At 36.8% G+C, this 18,264-nt stretch overlaps 1 protein-coding gene and 1 long non-coding RNA gene across 2 annotated transcripts in view; both read right to left on the bottom strand.

The window, feature by feature from the left end:
* Positions 1 to 347: 347 nt before the first annotated feature.
* LOC125909559 (uncharacterized) lies at positions 348 to 8,103 on the bottom strand. The gene is made up of 4 exons (XR_007453722.1): positions 6,984 to 8,103; positions 4,431 to 4,566; positions 3,196 to 3,319; positions 348 to 706 (listed from the first exon to the last, which is right to left on the bottom strand). It is a non-coding gene; the product is annotated as an uncharacterized LOC125909559 (long non-coding RNA).
* A 994-nt stretch (positions 8,104 to 9,097) lies between these two features.
* Positions 9,098 to 18,264, bottom strand: part of NXPE4 (neurexophilin and PC-esterase domain family member 4) — a 28,662-nt gene continuing 19,495 nt past the window's right edge. The window contains 5 exon segments of the mRNA XM_049641157.1: positions 9,098 to 9,898; positions 9,901 to 10,062; positions 12,940 to 12,996; positions 12,999 to 13,145; positions 15,960 to 15,988. Coding sequence (XP_049497114.1) covers positions 9,531 to 9,898; positions 9,901 to 10,062; positions 12,940 to 12,996; positions 12,999 to 13,145; positions 15,960 to 15,988 — 763 coding nt within the window. The 3' untranslated portion in view covers positions 9,098 to 9,530.

The raw sequence follows: 18,264 nt of genomic DNA, 5'->3' as shown, positions 1-18,264 counted from the left end.
TTATTATTTATTTTTGAGACAGAGAGACACAGAGCATGAGCAGAGAAGGGGCAGAGAGTGAGGCAGACACAGAATCCAAACCAGGCTCCAGGCTCTGAGCTGTTAGCACAGAGCCTGACGCAGGCCTTGAACTCATGGACTGTGAGATCATGACCTGAGCCGAAGTCAGATGCTTAACCAACTGAGCCACCCAGGCCCCCTAACCTGAACTGTCTTTTAACTAGGAATTTTACTCTTTTATATATAATATGATCACTACAGACTTATTTCTACATTATTTTGTAAACCCAATTTCCAAGTCTTGCTTGGTTTCTTTGTTTCCTTTAAAACATTTATGTATTTCCTTTGTTAGATTTTTTCCTCTTCTGGCTTAAAATTAGATACTTCTTTATGAGCTGTTCTTAATTAAAAAAACCCGATAGGCTTAAATTTATACTTTAAAAGATGCATCTAGATAGCACATAAAAATTTCCTATTGCTATATTGTTAGCACTCAAACCAGTATTAGTTTGCTGGAACTTCCATAACAAAATGCTACATACTGAGCAGGGTAAGCAACAGAAATTTATTTTCTCACAGTTCTGGCGGCTCCAAGTCCAAGATCTTCTGAGGCCCCTATCCTTGGCTTGCAGATTGTCACCTTCTTGCTGTGTCCTCACATGGTCTTTCTTCTGTGCATGTGCCTCCCTGGTGTCTCTTCCTTTTCCTATGAGGGAGCAGAGCTACTGGATTAGGGTCCTACCCAAAGTGCCTGACTGTAACTTAATAACCTCTTTAAAGACATTATTTCCAAATACGGTTATATTCTGAAGTCCTGGAGCTTGGGACTTCAACATGAATTCATGAATTCAACATGAATTGGTGGGGGGACATAATTCAGTATACATTTAATATCATCTGGAATCTCAATGTTATTTTTAGGTTCACATCCTGGCTCTATCACCTACTAGCTCTGTGACAAATGGCAAGTTATTCAACTTTTCTGTGCCTCAGGATTATCGGTTTATAGGTATATAGCTGACAGGATTGTTAGGAAGATTAAATGAATACTTACACGGTATTTAGAACAGTGTTTTGTACTTAGTTTAAGCTCAGCAATTATTGTCCACTACTGTCATTACCACCTGTACTAATATTTATGCTTAAGTTTTACATATAATAGTTCTCAATTATAGCAATATTGTTTTGTAACTGGCTTCTCTAACCGATATTACTTCTAAAAATCTACTCCTATCTACTAAATTGATTTCTCCTCTTGTAAATTTTTTAGCGCTTTCGGAAAGGGCCAACACAACACTGAATAGGTTTTTGCTTTGCATCCACAAATAGTTAAGTCTATCTGGTATAGGATGAAAAGATGAAAAATATTTGTCTTGTATCTTTGAAGATGCTGTTCTATTTTCTTCTCGCATCTAATGTGACTGATGAGATATCAGATATCAATGTTAATATCCTTCTGGAACTTTTTAAAATTTTCTCTTCATCCTTGGTTTTATGAAATTTATGCAAATCTTTTATCTTATCTTTCTTGGTAGTTTTAATGGCTCATGACCCTTTACATCTGAGAACTAATATCTACTAACTTTCCTTTCACAATTTTGATCTCATTTTCCTTGTATTCTATATTCTGGAGGAATTACTGAGTTAATATTTCACCTTACCAGTGTATGGTTTTCATTTCGATTTTCAGTGTGTCCCTCAAGTTTTTTTTATTTCATCTATCTTATGTTTAGTTTAGCAAACATCTAGCTAACTTTAAGCATGGCTGCAACATCTTCTCAGGTCACTCCAGAAATGAATTATACTGTTTCCTGAATGTGCAAATCTCTTCTCTGTGTTGTGCTTGATGTCTTTTCTTTCAAGTATTCACCTTTTTCAAATGATTGGTAATTTTGGTTACGTATTCATCTTTGAATGTAAGATCTACTAGTAGCTTCCCTGTATAGACATACCTTATTTTATTCTGTTTCACTTAATCGTGCTTTGCAGATACTGCATTTTTGTTGTTTTGTTTTACAACAACATTGAAAGTTTGTGGCAACCCTGCATTGAACGATCTATTGATGCCATTTTTTTCAACAGCATTTGCTCACATTGTGTCAGTCACATTTTGCTAATTCTTGCACTATTTCAAACATATTTGTTATGGTGATCTATGAGCAATGATTATGATACATTGAAAAATTACCAATAGATTATTTTTTAAATGTTTATTTTTGAGACAGAGAGAGCAGATGAGGGGCAGAGAGAGAGGGGGACACAGGATCTGAAGCAGGCTCAGTACTGACAGCAGAGAGCCTGATATGGGGCTTAAACTCACAAACTGTGAGATCATGACCTGAGTCAAAGTTGGGTGCTTAACCGACTGAGCCACCCAGGTGCCCCAGCAATAAATTATTTTTAAGCTAAGGTTTAAACATTATTTTTTAGATATAATGCTATTGCACACTTAATAGACTACAATCTTCTCAGGGCTCTCTCCTGAGCCAAGTATATGAAACTTTTGTGGCAATCCAGTCCTGAATTCATTTTGGACTGTAGTTTTCTAGTTTAATCTCCTCTCTTTTGATTTCAGTCTTTGGATTTTCTCACACTCTGTTGAAAGAAATTCTTCTTGTTTTCTGGCATGGTAAGGAAGTTTTATAAATCTCCTTCCAGACATTTCTGTGGACTTATTTTAGAGGGAAGGCTACAGCATGTGCCAAGTCCACCATTTTGAGTAAGTTCGACAGTTTTTCTTATTTATTGTCAGCTTCCTACTTTCTGTTAGTATCTTGTTATCTCTTTATATTGTGAGTCACTTGTTTATCTTTTATCACTAGATCCTGTTTGTATAATATCTGATAAAAGTTTCTCCTAGACTGGGTTGAGAATCTTGGACAGGTTCTTAACTTTCTACTCTGTAGGCAGAATTTAGTGATCAGTAAGATGGGATATTAAGAGTACAAACTTCTTAGGGTTTTTGGTAGTTCCTTTAATCTGTTTCTTTCACTGAGGAGAAACATGTGAAATAAAATCATTCAGTCTCCATACAAACTCTGTGTGTCCACTTTATCTTAAGAAGATTCATAGCAAAAGATAGAAATACTATTATTTCAACTGTTTTCCATCAGGGTATCCAGAAAATTCTCTTTGGTATCAATCATAGATCCTCGGCCTGTTTAATTCTGTTAATTTCCTAGAGTTTGTAATGACCTGAACAACTGCATCTGCAGTCTTTTATTATTGCTCTCCAGAGGCAAGTTGATCTTACAGGAACACACTATCCAGGACTCTTTCAATTGTAGTTTCCAACTCATGCTAGTAGTTTCCATGACAGCTAAAGGAAAAAGAAAAAAGGGAACTTAATGAGTCATCCAGGGGTTCAAATAAGGTAAGCAAGTTCTCTAAGCCTCTAGGCTCTCCTGTCCTCTCTTTCTTTAAATCCATTCTCAGACTGATTCATTTCACACTGTAGTCCCAAGAAGCTTAAGCCACACATGGGCTTCAGTGTTCAACTTTCACAATGAGAGGGGCCCACATCCTTCCAGAATTTATGTGTCACAGAAAAAAACACAAATAAGAACTCTGATGGACTCAATTGGGACCAATCACTTATGCAGTGGTAGAGTGCTTTGATGGATGAGTAGGATTCAAAAAGAGGGAGAACCACATGTTTGAGAGTTCCACTGGTATGATATAAAGTGGAGTAAATGCAGTTCTCTAGGAAAACAGGGGCTCTGTTACTAGAAGGAGGAGTACTGGTCAGGAAAGAAACAACAGATGTGCAGTACAAGAGGCAATACAGATGAAGGCAGCTAAGAGAGGGAGTCCTATTTCCTACCATTAATTCTTTGTTTAGGGAAGCTTTATCTGAAACTTTGTTCTATTCCTCACATGAGTCATAAGTGTTGTTCATTCATTCATGCATTCATTCATTTAGTCCCAAACATGTATTGCATGCCCTCAGTTGAAAACTTGGAAATAACTAGGAATCCAAGCATGGTCTCTGAGCACCAAAGGTCAGGCATTGTTTATAAATGATAAAGGTATATTCCCTGCTCTCATGAAATATATAATTTAGTTTCAGTGTTATCTATGTTATCAGACACATACAGAATTATTTCTAATATATAACATCACAGCCATATGAAAATAGTGCTATGAGTGCACAGGAAAGGAGTGGTTGAGTATGCCTATATAGATCTGAGTTTGATGGTTCTCTTTAATTAGAGAATGCTATGAAGGAATTTCTTTCCATTAAAAAGGAACAGTTTGGACGATGGGTTTAAGGCAGGAACATATATTTAATATGATCCTTACCTAGTTCTGGAAGTGGGAAACCCATTTAAGAGATACTTTTAGAGGCTAATTTAGTGTGAGATATAGAAGTTTAGGCTATGCTGGCAGATCCTTGGTTTCATTTCTTAGTTATTTCCATACAAGTTTACCTCTTTAGTTGGATTACATATACTTTCTGGCAGAGACCAAATCTTATTCTTCCTTATTTTCCTAAGTGTGCCAAACCCTTTCCAGGAGACACTTGGAGCATTATCATTGTTCATGTTCCAAAAGAGCAAATCTTTCCTGGCAAACACAAAGGTACAACTGTTAACATATGTTCATATTTTTCTTTCTCTTTTAAAGCTTCAGTCACCAATAGGTAGTCATGAAAAATACAACCTTTGTTCCTAAATTTGAAATTTCTGACTCACAACCTGACAGTATTTCATAATACACATCTCATGGGCTTTTGCAGACTTGATGGATCTTGGAGTCTTTCTGGAATATCTAGATATATCCTCCTGAAAGAGAACATGTCTTTATAACATGCCATTCTATAAATAGCTGTATAATTATTAGCTATTAGCTAATAAGTGACTATTAGTCACTGTGGCATCCAGCTTCCTCCCTGACAAATGTAAAAGGAGTTTTTATTTTATTCAACACATACAGATTGAACCAATATAGTCTGGGTGTTTTCTAGATGCTGTGGACAAAACATCTAGTGAGCAACACAAGGCCTTTATAGTCAGGGAGCTTAGAATCTAGCATTGAGTAGAACAGGTAAAAATCACATATAAACCTAACTTAATAAGATCATCTTAGATAGTGATAGTCACATAAAAAGGGAACATGATAATATAACCGATAGACGGAGGGACCTACATCTAGTTTGTGTGGTCAGGAAAAATTATCTCTTAGGAGACACTTGCCCTGCGGCTGGATTTAGAATCCATTGAAAGATTTTATCTAAGGGAGTGAAATAACACAATTTACAGTTTCAAAAAATCAATCTGACTGCTGTGTAGAGAATGCCTTGAAGAAGTTTCAAGATTATAAGGAGAAAGACCAGTTGTTGCCTAACTCCAGGAGAGAGGTGGCCTGAGCCAGGATGATAGCAATGAAAATAGAGAAGAGATAGATTATCTACATTTAAAAAAATATGACAGGATTTTGAGGTGAGAGAAATGGATGAATAAAGAATAGCTTCTGACTATTATATGAGTCTTGCTAACATTTTGTGAATTGGAGAAGACTCGGACAAATGTGTTTTGGGATATAAATCAATAATTCTACTTTGATCATGGTGAGTTTGAGATGCTTCCTAGATAATAGAGTTAAGTAGGCAACTGGTTATGCAATTCCTAAACTCAATCAAGAGATCAGAGTTGGAGACGAATATTTAGAAGTCATTGAAATTTTAGGCAGTATGTAAACCACAGAGTGGATATTACCCAGAATGAAAGTGTAGATAGGGAAAAGCAGTGAAGGGGATGGAACTCCAGGGTATTCCAAATTTAGAGGCCAAGTAGTAGAGGTGGAATGGGCAAACGAGAGGGGGAAAAAGTCTCTAGGCAGGCAGGCAGAAAACACAGAAAATCATGTTACACAAAGGAAAGCGAGGGTCTGAATAAAGAAGGTATATTCAACTTGAATGCTACCAAGAGTTTCAATGGTATGAACACAGACAAGTGGCCATTATATTTGACAGCACAAAGGTGACCTTAAGACGAGCAGTGTAGAACATAAGCCAACATGGAATGTGTTGTAACAGAGAGTATGAGTCATGAGGACAGTGAATAAACAATCACATTTTGAAGCAGGCTTTGTTCAAAGAGGAGAGATGTGTGATGGTAACTGAAGAGAAATGTAATTTCAGGGATGGATATACACATACAAATACATGTATATATTTATATATATAGATTTTAAAATTTTTGTTCATTTTTTTAAAGATGCGAAGTATTATTAGAGCATGGTCTTCTTTCCTAAGGAAAAAAAGGAATACACTAAAGACTGTAACAGTTATCAATTTATTTTCTCTCATGTCCAAACATTCCCTTCAATATACTCTCTGCAATAATGGACAGAATTCTCTCAAGCATGCCTCCTGTACAATGAGCACATTGTTTAGCTTTCTCAAGAGAGGGCACTGGAAAGACATTAGAGGAGGAAGGTGCTATCCTGCTATTTCCAGTGGCTACGCAGTGGGTTGGTGTTTTGGGTGTGGGACCATCTGGTGGAGCTCTTCCCCAGGCTTGCTCCCAGAACCTATCCATCATTTGATTGCCTTGCAGACTTGTTCTGAACTAGTGATAATCTACCCTGGCCTTTCCTACACAGAAAATGATGCCACAAAGCTTCCTCTCTCCAAAGACCTCCTCCTTGTCTGGGCACTGATTACTTCTGCAGGTCTCCTGCACAGTTTCCCTGTGTTCCAGATCCCCACCTGCTCTGCATGCCCATGCCTCTGCTTGCCACTCACCTGCACCCTGCCCACCATCACCTGTACCCAGAAAACATACAGAAGGTGTTTTCTGCTTGCCTAGCAACAGCCCATGAACTGTGGTCTGGGAAAACCAACAATCTCTGTTACTTTCACCAACAAGGTCTGACCCTCAGCCATGGGAGGCTCCCTTCCAAGTTGCTCTTTCCTTGGATTCCCTCCCTCTACTCTAAGAGTACCATATTAATTACCATATGTAATTAAAAATGCTTACCTTCTCAGTTTCTTCTCAGTATATTCTTTAACACCCTTGCCCCTTGATAATGGTTTCCCTTGGAAATATTCACCTCTTTGTTTCTTTCAGGAGTAGTTTTCCATGTGTAACAATTCATTCTATCTAAAAGGCTGGGTGCCATTTTTACCTTTTCATCCCGTTGGAAGACCAACTTGCATTTCTGGGTACATACTTGGCAATCATCTCAGACAGGAAATGACCACATCTAATGTCAAGGAGACATAGCAACAGTTACTTCTATGTTTATGATGATTCAGTTTTTGGAAGAACCAAAAGTGCAAACTTCTGAGAGCTGTTCTGAATGTATTGCCCTATCTGAGCTTACATTTCTCTTAGGATTTATATGTTACAAACATATTTCTCTTTCTTTTCTTAAAAGAAATCTCTAGGTCTCATTCTAATTTTTAGTCTCTGTTCTAAAATTATAGCCCTCTGTGTGTTCTCTTTAAAAATCTGCCCTTTAACATGCCCTCTTCTCCATTCTTCCTTCACTTGAAGAGTGATTGTGGAAAATCACTTTATTAATAGAAAACAACACATGCTGTTCCAGGTTTCCATGGTTTCACAACTCTTGTTCATTCTGACCTTAGCAACTGGAACAGTCTATGGTGATGCCCGAGTTAAGGTAACCAGTCCTTCCCTCCCTTACATTCTCTTTTCTTGCTCTATTGCTCCTTCTTTCTATTTTTCCATCCCTCTACTGCCTTCCAATTGTAATCAGGATAAAATTCAAACTCCTTGCCAAAGGCTACAGAGGCCATACATGATTGGGTTCCTGCTTTCCTCTGTAACTTCTCCCTCCATATTTCCTGCATTTCCAATACTCCAGGCATAATGATCCCTGTTCCTTAAATAAACCCAGCTCCATTATGTCTCTTGGGTTTTGAAATTGTCATTTTTTCTGTCCTTACTTTCTCTCATGGATGCCTCATTTCCAGTATTTTGATCTTACTTGAAGTGCTTTCCCCTGAGAGGCCTTCTCTAACTCTACTTGTCACCTCCATCACCATCATGCCATCATTGTGCATTACATAACATTATATACTTTGTTTATACTACTTTAGCAGGTCAGAATTATTTTATATCTACATTATTCTTATAACGTAAATTCTTTCATGGCAGAGAATTCATTTGCCTTTGTGACCACTTTATCACTACAGACTAGAATAGTTCCTGGCGCATGATGGATAAAATTTTTGACCATCTGAATGTGTACTGGGCACTGAACTGTGAACCCTTGTTCCTGGGCAAATAAGTAAAAATTTATTATCCTTTACCCAGAGGAAACTGGATAAATAGATTTATGATGTTTCTACTATAATTGTTCTTTCCTAGAAGTAGCAAGAGTAGGTCAGAGGCCCAGAAGTATGTGGGCATGGTTTGGAGTGAAAAATTAAGGAAGAATATGATGCCAGATTGTTTTTATGATAATGATATTTCCCCTTCCAACTGAAATTCTATCAATCATTTTTTAAAATGATTTTAAATTTTAACTTTTTAAATGATTTAAATGATTACGTTTTGGGAAGGTCTGTTAAAATCCAAGTGAGAGATTAAAATGTTAAACCTCCATGTGTAGGTTACAGAAACCAGTGTTTTGATTATTGGTTTTCAAACAGTTTTAAGTAGTGGAGCCTTTTCAAATCAAAACCTTCCCAGAAGTCCAGCACACATATAGGTTAACATGGCTGATATGCTGGCTGAAATGGCGTAGCAGAACTTGTATCCTGCCCACCAGGCACCTAAGTCCTGTTCCTCCAAGCAGTACCTGAAGGACCATCCATAGCACCCAGATTTGTACAGAGCAAGGTTTGAAAATCACAAATCTTGGACCAACTCCTTTATCTGGGAAATAGGCCCAGAGAGCTGAAGTTGTCCAAAGTTGTAAAATTACTGTTGACAAAAGGACTGCAGCTCAGCTTCTTGAATGCTAGGGCACTGTGCTTTCACCTGCTATTCTATATTCCTGGAGGATAAATTCTATCAAATCAGGTTAGCTCCTAGCAGTGGGAGTTCTTAAAAGGAGAGAAAAGTCAAAGGATTTTAGTATCCAGGGGACCTCACTTGGAATTCTGCTCTTCTAGGAGTGAGGACATGGTGAATTACCTCACAAGACTTCTCTTGCCACTTGGCAATCATCTTGAGTTGGTCTTTCACGGTAGAAAGAAGAAAATGGGACTTTCTCCAAATATTTTATGACTTTATTGCACTGAATGTCCATGAATCAGAAATTTTAACCATTTCTCCACATTCTTGCCATTAGAAGTATTGACTTCCCATTTGTGAAGAGTGGCAGGACTCTTATCAAGAAGTGTAGGTCCCTTTCATGAGCATTAAAATTTTTTTTCTCTTAAGTAGAAGCCCAATTAGAAAGAACTGATTTGGTTGAATTGGTGGTTTATGGATTAGCCATAGTGTAGATTATTTCATGCTGATTGGGAGTGCAGAGCCAAATACAGCATCTGACAGGACAGCGAATACTTCATAAATGTTTTTAATTAAGTGAATAAATTTCAGAGATGTTAGCTAGCAAATACAGTTTAACAATATATTAATTTGATTTCTGACTACAGATTGAGGTGGGTGGACACTATTTTGCTATATGCAATTGTTATATCAGGCATCAATGATGCCCACATAGAGATCTTGAAAAATGTCCTTAATGGCAAGATACTGGATGTAACCATGAAAATCACTAAATCTTTCCACATCGGTGTTTATCTCCCTGATGTTTTCTGCCTTGATGATAACCATAGTGTCTGGGCTTCTCAGAAGATGACGCTGAACAGCTTGGTGGACATTGAGGGCCTTTCAGATAAAAACATCAGTGGGGAAGGGTATGAAATGCTGGCCCAGAGAAATAACAATGACGGTGTGTTTATCTCCTCCAGTCTGTCAATGACTCTGGCAATGTACTCAATTTCTTTCACTGAATAGGCCAATGATCCAATCAAGGGATAACCATGTTTTTGCCACTGAATGTTGATATTCTCATCCAAGTCCACAGCAAGTTAGTGTTGAAATTTTCCAGCCTCAGGCAGATCCATTGACTTCAGTGCTGATGACAGGTAATCCCCAAAATCAAAGAAGTGTAAAATTATAAAGATCATAAAGACAGAAGAAAAGGTTTGGTGTTTATCATAAGTTAATCATGACTGATTTATTACTGGTTCAACTGAAAGAATAGCTTTGAAGACTGTTTGAATCAAAAGTGCTACGCAGATAAGAAATTATACATGCTCCCTTGTAGAACCATGCAAAAGCAAATTGGGGATGGAAAAAATTCAAGTAACTTCACTGGAGTGTGATGTAGTTAATTTTTAAGGTATTATTTTTGTACATTTTGTGAGCTGTAGATTAAGCTTATTTGAGGATAGAGAAAGTACTAATTGAAGTATACATTTCAAAAACCAAATAAACCTAATACTCTGTTTCCTTAAGACTGGAATTATATTCTCTGCTTCTGCATTTCCTTTACCTATTCTTAGAATGGGATTGAGCATGTCATCTATAATAATGGTTTTACTATCCATTTGTGAAGGGCTTCATAGTTTACAAAGCACTTATTTGGATTTATACATTCATTCACCTCAAAGCGTGCTCCTCCTTTCCACACACATGTCCCCCTTATCCATTAAGAATACATTCCAAGACCCACAGTGGGTGCCTGAAACTGCAGATAGCACTGAACCGTATATATACTAGGTTTTTTCCTATACATACATTCCTTTGACAAAGTTCAATTTATAAATTAGGCACAGTAAGAGATGAACAATAAAAAGGAGAATAATTATAATATACTGGAATAAAGTTAGATAAATGTGATCTCTCTCTCTCAAAAGATCTTGTACTGCACTCATCCTTTTTCTTTTCTTGTGATGATTTGAGATGATAAAACGCCTACATGATGAGATGAAATGAGGCGAATGATGTAAGTGCTGTGACATGGCCTTTGGCTACTACTGACCTTCTGACAATATGTCAGGAGAATTATCTTCTGCTTCCAGACCACAGGTGATTGTGAGTAACTCCAACTGTGGAAAGTGAAACCATAGATAAAAGGGGGTGAGGGGGGAACTACTGTGTCTACACACACACACACACACACACACACACACACAATTTAACTACCATGTTATAGAAAACCAAGAGATGAAATGACCTGCTCAAGATTATACAGCTAGTGACAGAATCTGCACTTGAATTTGAACTTCCTCCCAATTCTTGTGAAAACAGTCTACCCAATCTTAGAACCTATGAAAATGTAATATGAACAGAATAAAATGATGTCCTTCAATTTTTCATCCCATAAATTAGACCTTTATCAGACTATCGGGGCCAGCTGCTTTGTAGTTAGAACTTCTGAGGAAAAAATATATAAGAGGATTATTAATGCTTTGTAACAAGTGCCATCTTTGAAGTAAAGGGCTACATTTAAAGTTTTAACCCAGGGGGTTTGAAAATGAAGACACTGGAGCATTAGTTGAATGAAAATGGCAGTATCATTGTCTTCATTCTGCTGCTAATTTACTTCAATATCCTTGCCCAAAGCATGCTGTAAAATTTAACTTTTAACAAAATGTGTAACACACATTTTGCTACAATTTAAAAGATTAGACAAAGAGGGAGGTAACTCCGTAATTCAGTACTTTCTATAACCTAAGAGATCCACTGGTACTGAATGTGATGCTAGAGATTACCACCAGACCCTTAATTGTTTAAAGATTACCACAAAACTGAGGTATGGAGGAGTTCGGAGGTCACAATTTAAAACTCTCCCCTTCTGGTGGGAATTCTACATACTGCTTGGAGCCAAGGCCCTACTGATTTTATAATGGGAGGATAAGCTTGCCTTCTAAGTTTGAGATCACAAGAGTGGCATCATTCCAGAAAGGCCATAATGGAGCCACATGAGGTGCACTGTCCCCAGTGATGACAGCCAGGACCCAGGACACAATGGGCAGACAGTAACAGTTTTATAGGTAAGAGTGCTAAGATCTACTAGTGAGTTCTGAATTACTTTTTGTGCATCCTTGGTTTAGTAAATAGAGACCAGGACTAAGATTCTAGCCACTGGATTCTAGCCCCAACCTGGATGTTAGATAACTGCATTGAAGTTTTCTAGGCACTTTCTATGTGTCTGTGTGCCTTGCAACGTGTTAAAAATTTTATAACTATTATCTCTTTTAGTATTTATAACTACCAGGTAGTATCATGTGGAGTTGATCGATGAGGAAAATGACGCACTGACAATAAGTAACATGCCAAAGGTCATGGCTCCTAAGAGGCAAAGTTTATATATGATAATACTTAAAAGCATGTGTTTTTTTTGTGCCTAATTCTAACTGATGCAAAGTCATCACCTTGCTCCTGGCATCTCTCTTTTCATGTAATGATACAGTGATGATAGCTTATACTAAAGAGAACTTCACTATGTAACAAACAATTCTAAATGCATTGTATATAATACTTCATTTTACCAGGTGGGTACTATTTTCATCTGCATTTTACAGATGAAGAAACTGAGGGGGACACTAGTTATGTAAATTGCACCAGATTATCCAGGTAGGACATGGAGAAGTCAAATTTTGCTTCCAGGGCAACAGGATCTAAAATCCACACTCTTAAGCATCATCCCAACTGTAGAAAATGGGCAATATCTTATGGTATTTTCAGCTCTGTTAACAATTTTCTGAGCATGCTGGATACAAACTGAGGCATGTATTCTGCAGGGATAGGAATGTAATAAACCTTTTCTATACTTGCTCCCTTCCAGTCAGATAAACATATTGTTTTAAAGGAAAGGGAAGGCTGTCTGGAAAAGTTTGGGTATGTTGTGATTAAGAAATATGAAGAAGAGGCATTTCTTATTGCTACCTTGAAATAAAAGTAATTTCTTTAAGAGATATAAATAGTAGCTTAGACTGTGGCATACTGCTGATACTGGTTTTGAAATATTCCATCCACTGGCAGATTGTGGAATCTCCCATTGATATATAAAATTTCCTCTTAGGCATTCTTTCATTTTGGTTGGAGCCAAACTACAAGAGACAGGATTCCATGTGTCTTTCCAGACATGTCCACCCGGCATTGTGGATGCCATTCCAAACTCACATTTCTTTTTCATTTGAACTGTTTTTTCTGCCAAAGAATCAGCAAGATAGGATCTTCGTAATATCACCTTATTCATCAGCATTTATTAAGAATCTATTATGTTTTCTAAGTATCCTCTTAATAGGTCACGAGGGAGGGGAAAAAGCCTATTGAAACATCATCCTTTAAATGTCATAGTTTTTTTTTAGTAAAATTTTTTTCGGATATGAATTTTCTAAGTGATGCCCATTAATGTTCATTATAGAGAACATGTTTTCTCCCCTCCCCTGCCTCCCCAAGAAAAAGAACACGCTGGGTAAAATTTAAGCATTTATTTGCCTTTCTATGAAAGTTACCAATTCTTGCTTAGTAATAAAAACTCAATTATTTTATCATTCTATCCCTCTTTACCCCCAAGTTTGCTACATTCGGTCACAGCACCTTAAATGCCATCATCAAACTAAATTCTTTGAACAGAGGGTCCAGAACGGCAGCATAGGAAGACCCTGAACTCACCTTCTCCCATGGACACACCAAATCTACAATTACATATACAGCAATTCCTCCTGAAAAAGTGAGGGCTGATTGAACAGCTTCTGCATGACAAATGATAGAGGGACTACATGGAGAAGGGTAAAAAGATGGGAGCATGGTAACAATAGGAGCCTCATTCCCAATGCAACAACCTCATGGAGGGGCCCACATACAGACTTCCCTATCTAAGGGCACAGCAAAAACCAGCTATTTAAAAGGCAACTAGTTTATAAGTGAAGAAAATGCATTAACTAATCCTAGATCATCTGCTAAATAGACAAGGAGCTACTGAAATGCTTTCTGGGGCTGGAGATGCTGGTAAGTGCCATTTTTTGCATTCTCCTTCCATCTTAATAGCATTGATGGGAGCAGAGTCCAAGTGCTCTAGCCAGCTTACTAGGGCTGCCCCAAGCAAGTCCTGTGCCCCTAGTTCACAACAGCTTCAGCTGCCCCTAGAAGAACCACCCCACCCTGCAACCCCCAGTTTGTGCCCTCCCCAGCTCCAACTGTCCTGCCAAGGGGCCCCAGAGTGGCACGCCACAGTATTTCTCCAGGCCATGCTTTACCCAGCCATCCTGCCAAGGTGGCCTAGACTGCCCTGGCATGATATACACCAGGGACCCCTGGCACACACCCACTCCAGACTCAGCCATCTTGTAAGGCACTGTGTGTGACAGGATCTCCTGGCCCAGGCCCACTCCAGGTCCAGCTGTCTTACCAGGGTGGCCCCAGCACAGTACACCCTAGAACCTCATGACCCATGCCTACTCCAGCGCCAGTCATTCTACCAAAGCCACCAGGCACACAGTTTACACAGGGGATGCTCCTGCACAAGCCCACACTGTTAAGACTGAGAGACATGATTATTCTGCCTATTTCATAGAAAAAAAAAAAGAGTGAAACAAAATGAGGAGCTGAGAATTATGTCCCAAATGAAAAAACAAAATAACCCCTACCCCAAAACCTTAATAAAACAGAGATAAGTAATGGTTATAATGATGATCAACAAAATGGAAGAATGGAGAACTTTAAGAGTTAGAAAATATAAAAAAAGCAGAGCCAAAGAATACAAACTGAAATGGAAAATAAATTAGAGTAAATCAGCAGTAGAGTATATACAACAGAAGAATGGGATAGCAATCTGGAAGACAGAATAGTGAAAATCACCGAAACTGAATGACACAAACACTGAAACAAATTAAAAAAATAAAAAATATAAGGATAGTTTAAGGTAGCCATGGGATAACATTAAGCATACTAACATTTACATTATAAGGATCCCAGAAGAAGAGAGAGAAGGAAATGGGCAGAAAAACTCATTTGAATAAGTAATGGCTAAAAACTTCCCTAAGCTGGAGAATGAAATAGACATCCAGGTCCAGGAAGCACAGAGTCCCAAACAAGTTGAATCCAAAGAGATTCATACCACGACATAGTATGCCAATCAAAATGGCAAAAGTTAAAGGTAAAAAGAGGATCTTAAATCAGGAAGAGAAGGATAACCATATACATAGAAACCCCATAAGGTTATCAGCTGATTTTTAGCAGAAACTTAGTAGGCCAGAAGAGAGTGGAAGGATATAGTTGGAGTGCTAAAAGGAAAAACTTACAATAAGGATACTCTACCTAACAAGGTTATCATTCAGAATTGGAGGAAATATGGAGTTTCCTGGACTAGTAAAAACTGAAGAAGTTAATCACCACTAGACTGGACTTACAAGAAATGATAAAGAGAAAACAGTAGGTCCTATCTGTGTGTGTGTGTGTGTGTGTGTGTGAGAGAGAGAGAGAGAGAGAGAGAGAGAGACAGAGAGAGAGAGAATTTCATTAGTAAAGGCAAATAGGCAGTAAAGGTACTAAAGAGTCACTTAAAGAACTAGTATGAAAGTTAAACACAAAAACAGATTAAGCCACTATAACTACAATAAGCATTTAAGCGATACACAAGATAAAAAGATGTAAAATAAGACATCAAAAAAAAAAAAAAACAAAACCAGATGGGGGGAACAAAAAAGTAGTATTTTAGAATGCATTTGAACTTGAACTAACAGCTTAAAAAAATATATATATATATATGTGTGTGTGTGTGTGTGTATGTATGTATATATATATATATGAACCTTATGATATCCATAAACCAAAAACCTACAATAGATGCACAAAAGAGAAAGGAATCCAAATATAACTGTAAAGAAAATAAGCCAAAAAATAATAATAATTTAAAAAAAGAAAATAAACCAAAAGGGAAGAGAAGAAGAAGAAAGGAATGGAGGAAACACAGAAAGAACCAGAAAGCAATGAACAAAATAGCAATAAGTACATACCTACCAGTAATTGCTTCAAATTTAAATGGAGTGCTTCAATGGAGAAAAAAGAAAGCACAAATTACCAACGTTAGAAATGAAAAATAAGATTTTACCAAAGATTCTGCAGACATTTAAAAAGTACCAAATCAATATTACAATAAAAATGTATGCCAGAAATTTTCAAAACTTAGATGAAATGGATCAATTCTTTGAAAAATAAAACCAAATCAACAAAAGATGAAATGGAAAATCTGCATAGTCATGTTCATATTAAATACATTTAAAATAAAACACTTCTAAGAAAAAAGAAGGCATAGGGTGGCAAAACAGATAAAAAATGAGACCATTTTTAAGCTGCCTACAAAAACTCACTTCAGATCTAAAGACAAACAGGCTGAAAGTGAAGGAAAATAAGATATTCCATGCAAATGAAAATAAAAAGATAGTATAAAATACTCATATCAGACAAAACAGACTTTAAAACAGAAACTGTAACAAAAGACAAAGGAGGTATCACATAATGATAAAGGAGTGAATCCAAGGAAGGGATATAATGTTTGTACTATTCATGCAACCCAACATTGAAGCATCTAACTACATAAAGCAAATATTTAAAGACATAGGGGGAAATTGATAGTAATAGACTAACAGTAGGAGACTTAAATACTCCACACTTTCATTGATGGGTAGAACATCCAGACAGAAAACCAATAAGGAACAGTGGCCTTAAATGACACATTATAGATATCCACAGAACATCTCATTCAAAAACTCCAGAACACCCATTTTTTTAAAGATGCACATGGAACATTCTCCAGGATAGGTCTCATTAACTTCAAGAAGAGTGACATCAAAACAAGCATCTTTTCCAATCACAACAGTATGAAACTAGTTATCGATTACAAGAAGACCTGGAAAAAACTAAACACATTTATTAAACATTTTACTAAACAACCGATGGATTAAAACAAAATCAAAGGGGAAATAAAAATACCATGAGACAAATGAAAATGGAAACACAACTCTCCTAAATTTGTGGGATACAGCAAAAGCAATTCTAAGAGAGTAATAGTAATATTACTCTAAGAGAGTAATTGTAATTGCTATAGTAATATAGCAAGTAAGCAAGCAAGCAAACAAAAATCCCAAATTAACAATCCAGCTTTATACCTGAAGAAACTAGAGAAAAAGAACAAAGCCTAAAGTTAGGAGAAAAGATGTAATAAAGGTCAGAATGGAAATAAATGAAACAGACTGAAAAAAAATAGGAGAGATCAATGGATTAAAGCTCATTCTTTGAAAAGATAATCAATAAATATCAAGCCAGATTCATCAATAAAAACAAGAGAACATGAAATCCTGAAATGAAAGAGGAGAGTTTATAAAATGATACTACAGATATAAAGTATCCTAAAAGATTACTATGAACAGTCACATGCCAAAAATTTGGAAAACCTAGAAGAAATGAACAGCTTTCTAACTCTGCATCATAAAGAAATAGAAAATCAGAATAGGCCATTACAGGAAATGAAAGTGAGTCAGTAATTTATAAATTTTCAAAAACCAAGGGTCCAGGACCAGACAGCTTTACAGGTGAATTCTAATCAACATCTGAAGAAAAGTTAATACCTAGTTTTCCCAAACTATTCCAAGAAATTATAAAGAAAGCAATGCTTTCAAACTATTTCACGAGGCCAGCACTACCCTGATAGCAAAACTAGGCAAAGACACTGCGCGCGCACACACACACACACACACACACCCCATTACAGGCCAATATTCATGATCAACTTAGATGAAAAAAATCTTTAACAGAATATTAACAAATAAAATTCAACAATACATTAAAAAGATCATATAGCACAATTGACTGGGATTTATTCCAGGAATTCAAGGAAAGTTCAGTATCTGCAAATTAATCAATGTGATATACCGTATTAACCAAACTAGGATAAAAATCCTAAGATCACCTTAATAGATGCATTTTGACCAAACTCAATATACATCTATGACATGAACTCTTTTTTTTTTTTTTAAAGTAAAAGAAGAAACTTTTAAGAACTTTTGAAGCACTACTTTAACAACAAATGCTTTAGGTTTTTAGCTATAGGTTTTTATCCAATCGTTACAATATATCTTTTTTTTTTATTTATTTTTATTTTTTTTATTTTTTATTTTTTTATATATGAAATTTACTGTCAAATTGGTTTCCATACAACACCCAGTGCTCATCCCAAAAGGTGCCCTCCTCAATACCCATCACCCACCCTGCCCTCCCTCCCACCCCCCATCAACCCTCAATTTGTTCTCAGTTTTTAACAGTCTCT

Source organism: Panthera uncia, chromosome D1, assembly GCF_023721935.1.
Source record: "Panthera uncia isolate 11264 chromosome D1, Puncia_PCG_1.0, whole genome shotgun sequence".
Classification (NCBI taxonomy): Eukaryota; Metazoa; Chordata; class Mammalia; order Carnivora; family Felidae; genus Panthera; species Panthera uncia.
The sequence above is the reverse complement of the archived record's forward strand: the minus strand, read 5'-3'. Positions and strand labels throughout refer to the sequence as shown.